We start from the raw sequence: 10,287 nt of genomic DNA, 5'->3' as shown, positions 1-10,287 counted from the left end.
ACCCTTGAGCAAGGTACTTTACCTAGATTGCTCCAGTAAAAAAAAACCAACTGTATAAATGGGGAATTGTCTGTAAAAATAAGGTGTTATTTTGTAACAATTGTAAGTCGCCCTGGATAAGGGCGTCGGCTAAGAAATAAATAATAATAATAATAATAATAATAATAATAATAATAATAATAATAATAATGTGATATCTTGTAACAATTGTAAGTCGCCCTGGATAAGGGCGTCTGCTAAGAAATATAATAATAATAATAATAATATATTTTGTGTCCATCACTATTTTTACGAGTTAAAACTGTAACCAAGAGAAGGAGATTCAGTTTTTTTTTAGTATCGCCCATACTTTACTTAGCACCTGAATTAAAAACTCGCACTCCACTAAATAAATGCTGTTCTCGTAATTGTTAATTGACAAAAACACACAAGCGTATAGCTGTATACATTAAGACAGCTGTCTATAACCCAGGCAAGCAGGAGAAGCTGTTTTGTCTTAATCTTTATACTTGACTGCTATCTAGCGTCCAATATAGAAAAATGCCATAGCGAGAAATGGAAGGTGACCACACTTAATATGGCGATATCAACTTCAAACGTATAAACGTTAGACAACGTCTTTTAAAGGGAATCCACCGTTCCCTCCTCCCAAAAAAACAAAGACAAAAAAATAAGTTTCACATGAGATGCTACTCTCACGCCACCAATAATAATAATAATAATAATAATAATAATAATAATAATAATAATAATAATAGTAGTGTAGAACACTAATGCCAGTACCAAAGATGGCGGTTTTATTTTTTTAAATATTTTTCACTCAAATTAATTATTGTTTTGCTATAAGATAGATACGCGAAATGTATTTGAAAATATGGACACATTTTTTAAAAAAAATGAAATGTAATTAAATTTAAAAAAGCAACGAAACAAAAGTATTTATCCCAATAAAAATAAATGACGTCATACTTGGATACATAGCAGCGTTGCTAAGGACGGGTGACGGAAGTTCCTGTTTTGAATTGAAGGGTCGTCAAAATGGCGCTGTTGTTGAGGTCAGTGTTGAAGCAAATTATTTACAATTATTTACAATTTGTGGCGAAGCTGTTGTTCAAATAAGCGCCTGTTTGTGTAATTTAAGATCGCGACGCGGTTTTAAAGCCCGCGTCGAGGTCTTTTCAAAGATATCGTCCTTGTAAATATGGTGTGAAGTTGTGTCGAAATTTTATCACAAGGACTTTAATCTGTGATCGTTTTGTCCTCAAAACGTTCCCTACGCAACAAGGCAGATATTTTACTTATATATAATGACCCTTTTTAAGCTGTGGTGCCGTTTTAATACGATAAATAACTTTTCAGAACATGTACGTGTTGTTTTTAGTTCAGTGTTTCATCCGTGCGACCGTCACGGGAAGTCTACTAGACCTAATCGTACTTTATAACATCTGCGCTCACCTGCTCTTAATAATCCTAGCTGATATTATATAAAAACCACGCTTCCGATGCGATTATATAAATGGAAAAGACGCCACAAACGCCCAAGCTGTTTGTCCAGGTCTCGCTTTTAGGATAGAGACAGTTCAACTAAAAAGCATATGCCCCGATCAATTTGTGTGTGTGTGTGTTTTAAATTCATTTTTAAAAATCAATTCCCATTCCTGCGAAAGAATTTGACTTGATACGTTTGAGACATTAATAATAATAATTGTGATTCTTTCTTTCTTCGTCAGATCTTTGGTCCAGCGGAGCGCAGCTGTATCGTCCGGGTCCCAGAGTTGTCTCCTCTACAGACAGTGAGTACACGCCCGAAACAAGGTCTCCGCGTAATCAATGCTTAGTTTGAACCCTTTCATGCCTGAATTATTTTTACAGGGCTGAAAAAAAGTTTTGGACATGTAGTAAATGTATCGTTCATTGAATGTGTTTTAAATCTTTATTCATTTTTATATGGGTGGTGTGGGTGGCATCTGTCTCATATGAAACTGTCATGCATTTTCTTGCTGGTCTTTCATGTGCCCCCCCCCCCCCATCTATCCTATCTATCTATCTATCTATCTATCTATCTATCTATCATCTGTGTATCTTGTGGTTTATGTTCTAATCTCCTACCTCTGCCACCCCCTGTGACAGTGCTGTTGCCATGGGAACAAATGCCAAAGAGCAAATGCAGAAATTGACGGATAAAAACAGCCGCTTGGCCAGACCGCTGTCTCCCCATATCACCATCTACAGGTGAGTGAGTGATCCTTCTGACTAGAACACAGTAAGACCCCAGTGTCCCTTCTCTCTCTCCCTAATCTCTTACTAGAACTCAGTAAGACCCCAGAAGCCCTTCTCTCTCTCCCTAATCTCTTACTAGAACGCAGTAAGACCCCATCGGCCCTTCTGTCTCTCCCGAATCTCTTACTAGAACGCAGTAAGACCCCAGCGTCCCTTCTGTCTCTCCCTAATCTCTTACTAGAACGCAGTAAGACCCCAGTGTCCCTTCTCTCTCTCCCTAATCTCTTACTAGAGCGCAGTAAGACCCCATCGGCCCTTCTGTCTCTCCCGAATCTCTTACTAGAGCGCAGTAAGACCCCATCGGCCCTTCTCTCTCTCCCTAATCTCTTACTGGAACGCAGTAAGACCCCATCGGCCCTTCTCTCTCTCTCTAATCTCTTACTAGAACGCAGTAAGACCCCATCGGCCCTTCTCTCTCTCCCTAATCTCTTACTAGAACGCAGTAAGACCCCAGCGTCCCTTCTCTCTCTCCCTAATCTCTTACTAGAACGCAGTAAGACCCCAGCGTCCCTTCTCTCTCTCCCTAATCTCTTGTCTCTGTGTTTCAGCTGGTCAGTTCCAATGATGATGTCAATAACTCACAGAGGGACGGGGGTCGGTCTGAGTGCAGGTACAGTACAGAAAATGAAACTGCCCCCCAATACAGACATCACTATAGATATACAAATCACATAATGAACTATATCCTATAAATACAGCATGATTCAGGATGTTTTGGATATTGGCTGATGAAGGACGACTCTGTCCTAAATACTTTTTGTATTCCTGTTTACTGTAACAGATTTGTTATTTAAGTGTTTTTATTTTTTGTAATGATGTCTCAGTTGTAAAATTCCAGGTGATGCTAAACTTTTGTTCAGAGCTGCACATCCAGCCTGCAGTAAAACCACTGGAATGGTTGGAGCCTCAGGGATGTCGGTTTCCCCCGTGTTAAAGATTTTTCTCTCTCTCACTTGCTCTTGCTCTCTTTATCTCTCTCTGTCTGTCTCTCTTGCTTTCTGCCTCTCTCACTCTCCCTCGCTCGCCCTCTCTTTTGCTCTCTCTCCTCTCTCCTCTCTCTCTTGCTCTCTGCCGCTCTCTCTCCTTCTCTCTCTCCTCTCTTTCTCTCTCTCTCCCCCCCTGGTGCTCTGGCTCTCTTGCTCGCTCTCTCTCTCGCGCTTTCTCTCTCCTTCTCTCTCTCTGCCGCTCTCTCTGCCTCTCTCCTTCTCTCTCCTCTCTCTTGCTCTCTCTCTCCCCCCCTCGCGCTCTGGCTCTCTCTCTCTCTCTCTCTCTCTCTCTCCTCTCTCTCTCTCTGGCTCTCTCGCTCTCTTGCTCGCTCTGTCTCTCTCTCTCTCTCTCTCTCTCTCTCTCTCTCTCTCTCTCTCTCTCTCTCTCTGGTTCTGGTTCTGGTTCAGGTGTCGCTGTGTTTGCTGTCTCGGCGCTGGTTCTGCCAGGAGACTTTGCCTCCTATCTCAATCTGATCCAGTCCCTGTCTCTCGGTCCGGCTCTTATTTGCACTGCCAAGTTTGGGCTGGCGTTCCCCGTGGCGTTCCACTCCTTCAACGGGATCCGCCATCTGGTGAGTAGAACGAGCGAGTGAGCCTCCCTCCCTCTCTCCCAGCGAGCGAGACTCCCTCCCTCTTCTGATCATCTTTCTATCTCGCCTCTCTCTCTCTCTCGTTTCCATCCCTATAATGATAAGAATTACTGATCAAATTATTATTTTTTTTTTTTTTTAATTAAAAACTATATCCCTCCCCATATGAGGTCAGCATGCCGTGACAGAAAGGTTACAGGTTGTATTTTTTTTTATTTTTTCTTCTCCAGATGTGGGACCTGGGGAAAGGCTTTCGCATGCCTGAGGTGTACAGATCGGGCTACGCAGTCATCGCCCTGTCTGTCCTGTCAGCCATCGCACTGGCAGCGCTGTAGAGCACAAAACATGAAGACTCACACACACACACACACACACACACACACACACACACACACACACACACACCGTCATCGCTCTGTCTGTCCTGTCAGCGATTGCACTGGCAGCGCTGTAGAGCATGAAACATGAAGACACACACACACGCACGCACACACACACACACACACACACACACACCTCATCCATCCATCCTGTCTACTTCAGGCTCTTTGTTTTTGGTCACAATGTCCCTGTTAAAGTTATTTTGAGCCGACTCTCTGAAAAGTTAAAGAAGATCACTTTTTTTTTTCTCTTCTGTGACTTGAATGAGGTGTGTGTATCTATCTATCTATCTCGATCTATCTCTCGCTCTCTATCTCTCGCTCTCTATCTCTCGCTCTCTATCTCTCGCTCTCTATCTCTCGCTCTCTATCTCTCGCTCTCTATCTCTCGCTCTCTATCTCTCGCTCTTTGTCTCTCTCGCTCTCTGTCTCTGTCTCTCTGTCTCTCTCTCTCTGTCTTTCTTTCTCTCTCTCTCTCTCCCCCTCTCTATCTATCTATAATCAGTTTTGAGGGCTGATTTGAGGGCTGTTGTAAAGCTGAAATGCTCCCACCCTCACTACCTATAATACTGTAGCTGTGGTTTTGTCTCATTGATGATGAGTTTAAATCATTATTAATGAAACCAGTTGCGGAAGAAAAAAAAAAATCGAAATCAACACTTTTTTTTTTTTTTTTTTTAAATATACACAGGAGTCGGATCAGAATTAGCTTGCAAAGGGACATCGCGTGATCCTAAACAAAACGATTGTGCGTACGTCATTAAACGGTTGATCGCTTCAGACGCATTTTGTGTTTAATTTCAGTCCTGCGTTTTATTTTCTTTTGTCGAGTTGAAGAATGCCAAACCAAGTGACGTCATTTCGAACTCCTTTATTCAGTACACACATGAGAACAACACACGCACACAAAAATACATATCTTTTGTTAAGTGGGACTTTGAGATTTTTTTTAACCATGTAAGTAAGTCTCTCTGGAGAAAAAAAAAAGAAACCGGATGTAGCCCCTCCCGCTTCGTCACGTGATCCGCTAGAGGAGACCGGAGAGAAACTCGCTCGATCTCCGTCTGTCTTACTAAAGACATCTGAAGCTGTTAACGCTCAACAGAAAAAAATGTGTTCTAGATTGTATTTTGGTCTGCCTGCGTCTTTATAACCTAAGCACTTGTGAACCAATTCTGATGATTATAATAAAAGTATAATGCAGTAGAGCTTGTGTGTGGTGATCTTTTTATTTTCCACATAAATAAGTTAATTTGGTGCTTTTAAAGGGTTAATAAACTATGTTGGGGTTCTTTAGAAGCGATGCGGGGGCTGCCTGTCTACCCCACCTCACGGGGTTTGCCACCCCAGCCAGAGGGAGTCTGGGCTCGGGTTGCAGCGCTGGGGGCGTCGCTGTCCGCGGTGCTGAAATCGCTCGCTCACAGTGCGGTTCAGTTACGGGTGAAAAAGTCGTCTAGAATTGTAGATACAATACGATAAAATGAAAATATATTTTAAAAAAATGTTTATTTAACATCATATAATCAAAAGAAACTACAAAAATGATCCCTAAAAGTATACCGTAAGCCATAGTCGTAGTACAGTAAGTATTTCGTTAGGTTTCGAAATATCACTTTTTAAAATTTGTATAGTATATTGGAAAACTGCAAAGCGCTGGTGTGTATAAACTTATTCAGCAGGTTTCATTTGGATAGTGTGAGTGATCTGAGAATGTAATTTCTGTTTAATTAAATAGTTTATAGAGATAGATAGATTGATAGATATAGTTATTTATCGATGTTAGGCAGCCTATATTAATTATATCTTGCAGAATGCAAATGCGCATATTTTCACGTGAAAGAATCCTTCACGGATAAATTCCTTTATCCCCCGCGGGACGGTTTCCTGTGGAAGGCTCAGCAACGTTCTGTGTGTGAGCCGACGCTGGTTGGTCCTGATGCTGCCACGCAGCGGCATATATATATAAATACACGCAACTGACGCCATTGTGGCTCCCCTAGGGAGTCAGCCGCCTGCAATAGTCTATGAGGCGCTAGAGCCACAATGGCGGACACTGAATGCCAGTTTCCACATTGTGACGCTATGAAGATGCTGATGCTGGGAGGAATCTATACAGATGGATTTTGAGGATGCTCTGTCGGCTCCGTCTCTGTGGCGCAATGGAATAGCGCGCTGGACTTCTAATCCAGAGGATCCGGGTTCGAGTCCCGGCAGAGATGACTCATGGGATATGTTTTTTTTTTAAAAAAAAAAAATCTAAATCCTCGCCCCAAAATAAATAAATCTCATATTTTTTTGAACCTAAGTAAACGCTCATTTATATATATATATATATATATATATATATATATATATATATATATATATATATATATATATATATATATATATATATATATATACACACACACAGACAAAAGGCTTAGTCGATTTTTATTTTTTTTTCTGTCTATCTGTCTTTCTGTCTGTCTATCTATCTATCTATCTATCTATCTATCTATCCAGCGTTTCGATATGTCGTACGTATCTTTCTTAAGGGAGCCCGTGTTTGAATCAAAACATTAGAGGTGTTTCTAGGTGTTTGACGGGCATGACAACTGCTTGTTATTGTTTACATTCAAATCCATAATTTATTCTTACATGACGTAATGCTGTTCTATATATCGTGACGTCATTTTTACTTCTATCTTTGAATCAATCAATCTATCTATCTATCTATCTATCTATCTATCTATCTATATTAGCTCAAAGAGCCAGCTGCCCATACCAGAAGGCTGGATAATAGGATTAATGAAGCAATATTGTCTATTGCAATATAAGAAACCCTGAACTAACAAACACACAGTCTCCTGTGTGTGCGTGTGCGCATGTGCGTGCGGTGAGGACAGCGCGTCCTTCCCGGATAGAGATACGCCGAACTGTATCCATTAATATCAGGGTCAGTCAACCGCGACTCGCTGAATAGAACTGAATCAGAAACAATGACAGCGCGATTTTACAGAGATCGTGCGAGCTGCTTACGTCATGAACGAAATAAAGACACGGCTTGAAAAATTAAAATAAAATCAATTTCAATTGTTTTTTTTGTATCGTTCTTTAAATAAAGACCATTTTACAGAAAAAAGGGATTCTGTATATGAAAGGGTTAATTTAAAACACACACACACATTTTCATCTCTCTCTCTCTCTCTCTCTCTCTCTCTCTCTCTCTCTCTCTCTCTCTCTCTCTCTCTCTCTCTCTCTCTCTCTCTCTCTCTCTCTCTCTCTCTCTCTCTCTCTCTCTCTCTCTCTAGCCTTATTTTTTAATTTGTTCCTATTTTATTTGATTCTATCTTATACAATTATCCGATGCTCTATCATATTCCCTTCTGTAAACGTGACTTGATTTGAATTATTTGCGGGGTTTGTGTGTGTTTCTCCGGGGACTGCCCGTTAAAATGAGCTCACATCTAAATCTGATGCGCAATGCACATTATGACGTGTCAGAAGTGTACGTCATTGCACGTTGTCCCAGTCAAATCAATACATAAATAAATGTCGCCTATGTACATATTTAAACAAATGCGTCCACAAACCCGTTGCGGTGACTGGTATAGTCAGGAGAAGCCGGATTCGGCGGTGTCAAAAGACGCATTTTTCAACCTGCGATAACTAGTGTCGTCTACAGAAATCGAAGCCCTGAGAATTCCTGTGGTGCAGCACTGCTGACGCCTAGTGGCTGACGTGTGTCATTAAATAATTATTATTATTATTATTATTATTATTATTATTATTATTATTATTATTATTAATATTTCCAGGATGATAGTTTCTGATTGGCTCGGGACTAGTCACATGACTCACCTACAAAACATTCAAAACTAATTCAAGAGGGGGTTTGATTAAGGTAGGGTTCGATCATTCAGCACCAGCAGGTTCTCTGGTGCTAAACCTTTGAATCAGTTTACAAAAACGATTCGTTACCTGACCTCCTGAAAAGTGATCCGCAGAGAATGCACACAAACCAGCCTGCCTGCAATGCACGGCGATTCCGCTAGAGGTCAGTAAATCACCTCAAATTAAACTGAAGACTAATTAGGTAAAGCAAATATATTAAAATTCTAGGTGATGCAAAACTTTTGACCACAGCTGTATGTGTATGTTTTGCATTATCCACAGTCGTGTGCAGAACGCCTCCAGATGTGTCAATTAAAATCCTTTATATACCCTACCTGCATGAAAACACCTCAGGGTGTGAGAATTTCAATCTCCGCTCAGTAATCAGGGATATAGAAACAACAGGCGCTCCTGTGTGTGAAAATGTGAGACCGCTTTGTGCTTTAATCAGGCGTCTTAAACAGCTTCTCAAAAGTGTCCTGCGTTTGACCGCGTTTGGCTCCGTGTTCCTTTTCTCTGACTGTTTGAAATGAATGGCATGTGCGGCCCTGTTAAAGTCATCAATTAACTTAGGCAATCGCTAATTTGCCTGATAGTTTTCCTCCAGATTTTCAGATGCAGTGGTTTTAATTTCACAGGCAGGATAAATCAAAACGACAGAAGCAACGGGGCGTGTTGATTCGTGTGCGACTTACAGAGACTAGGGTGTGTGAACTATGCATCAGCTGCAGAGTCACTTACAACTACGTCTCACCCGAAAGACGGAGCACAAGGAGGTGAAGTGACTTGCTCAGGGTCTCACAATGAGTCAGTGGCTGAGGTGGGATTTGAACCGGGGACCTCCTGGTTACAAGCCCTTTTCTTTAACCACTGCACCACACAGCCTCCTGTATTTGCGAGTCTGAATAAGAGATCGACACAGGGGTGTATCGTTTTGTTTTATTGTTTATTCAGGTACAGATGCAATATGGCTTTTTATCAGTAACATAATATTTTTCATGTTTTTTTGTTTTGATACAGAAAACCAAACCTTACAACCATCAGTAAACAGAGAAAATCGTTTGATTTTTTCATTCGTGTTTTTTTTTTGTCAGAATGAAAATACGACGACCAAAAAAAAAAAATATTTTGTTGTTTTATTTATTAAAAGAAAAAGGAAAAAAAAAATCAATAAACAAGCCTTAAACACATTCAAACGTACAGAGTCACAAAACGACAAACCCATTTCAAAACAGAACCCCCCTTTATTTATTTAATCCTTCTGACATCAATACAAGCACAGGAAAATGTTAATCATACAGAATATAAAAATAAAAAACTAATAATAATAAATAATAATCTGGATTGAATTCATCTCAATTCATTTTTGTAAACTTTCTGTTTTCCACACCGGAGGTAACAAAAATAAAACACTGTTTTTAAAAAAAAAAAAAAAAAAGAAAATTGTTGTGTCACTCGTATTTATTACGTTTACAAGTAACGGTTTTTGGGTTGGGGTTGGGGGTGGGGTTGGTGTTGGGGGGTGGGGGTGGAGGTTAGTGTTGGGGTTAGGAGTTTAGGGTTGGGGTTAGGAGTTAGGAGTTTGGGTTGGGGTTAGGAGTTAGGAGTTAGGGGTTGGGGTTATGGGTTTGGGTTAGGTTGGGGGTTGGGGTTAGAGTTGGGGGTTGGGGGTGGTGGTTGAGGTTAGTGTTGGTGTTTAGGGTTGGGGTTAGGGTTAGGAGGAGTTTGGGTTGGGGTTAGGAGTTAGGAGTTAGGGGTTGGGGTTAGGGTTGGGGTTAGGAGTTAGGAGTTTGGGTTGGGGTTAGGAGTTAGGAGTTAGGGGTTGGGGTTAGGGTTGGGGTTAGGAGTTAGGAGTTTGGGTTGGGGTTAGGAGTTAGGAGTTAGGGGTTTGGGGTTAGGGTTAGGAGTTAGGGGTTTGGGGTTAGGGTTAGGAGTTAGGGGTTGGGGGTTAGGGTTAGGAGTTAGGGGTTGGGGGTTAGGGTTAGGAGTTAGGGGTTGGGGGTTAGGGTTAGGAGTTAGGGGTTGGGGGTTAGGGTTAGGAGTTAGGGGTTTGGGGTTAGGGTTAAGGATTAGGGTTGGGATTAGGGGTTAGGGTGAAAGATTAGGGTTGGGGTTAGAGTTGTGTTTTGCTCAGAAAGATAAACTAAGCAAGGTTTGGACTGACAAATTAATTGA

The 10,287-nt window shown here is 41.1% G+C and overlaps 1 protein-coding gene and 1 non-coding gene across 2 annotated transcripts; both read left to right on the top strand.

Moving 5' to 3' along the window:
• The first annotated feature begins 976 nt into the window (after nt 1-976).
• LOC117410193 (succinate dehydrogenase cytochrome b560 subunit, mitochondrial) lies at nt 977-5,444 on the top strand. The gene is made up of 6 exons (XM_059020155.1): nt 977-1,055; nt 1,731-1,793; nt 2,131-2,232; nt 2,829-2,890; nt 3,675-3,838; nt 4,087-5,444. The coding sequence occupies exons 1-6, from the start codon at nt 1,039-1,041 to the stop codon at nt 4,189-4,191; spliced, it is 513 nt and encodes a 170-aa protein (XP_058876138.1). The 5' UTR covers nt 977-1,038; the 3' UTR covers nt 4,192-5,444.
• Nucleotides 5,445-6,381: 937 nt separating this feature from the next.
• Nucleotides 6,382-6,455, top strand: trnar-ucu (transfer RNA arginine (anticodon UCU)). Its single transcript has one exon. It is a non-coding gene; the product is annotated as a tRNA-Arg (tRNA).
• Nucleotides 6,456-10,287: the final 3,832 nt, after the last annotated feature.

Source organism: Acipenser ruthenus, unplaced genomic scaffold, assembly GCF_902713425.1.
Source record: "Acipenser ruthenus unplaced genomic scaffold, fAciRut3.2 maternal haplotype, whole genome shotgun sequence".
Classification (NCBI taxonomy): Eukaryota; Metazoa; Chordata; class Actinopteri; order Acipenseriformes; family Acipenseridae; genus Acipenser; species Acipenser ruthenus.
Note: the sequence above shows the minus strand (reverse complement) of the source record. Positions and strands in the feature narration are given on the sequence as shown.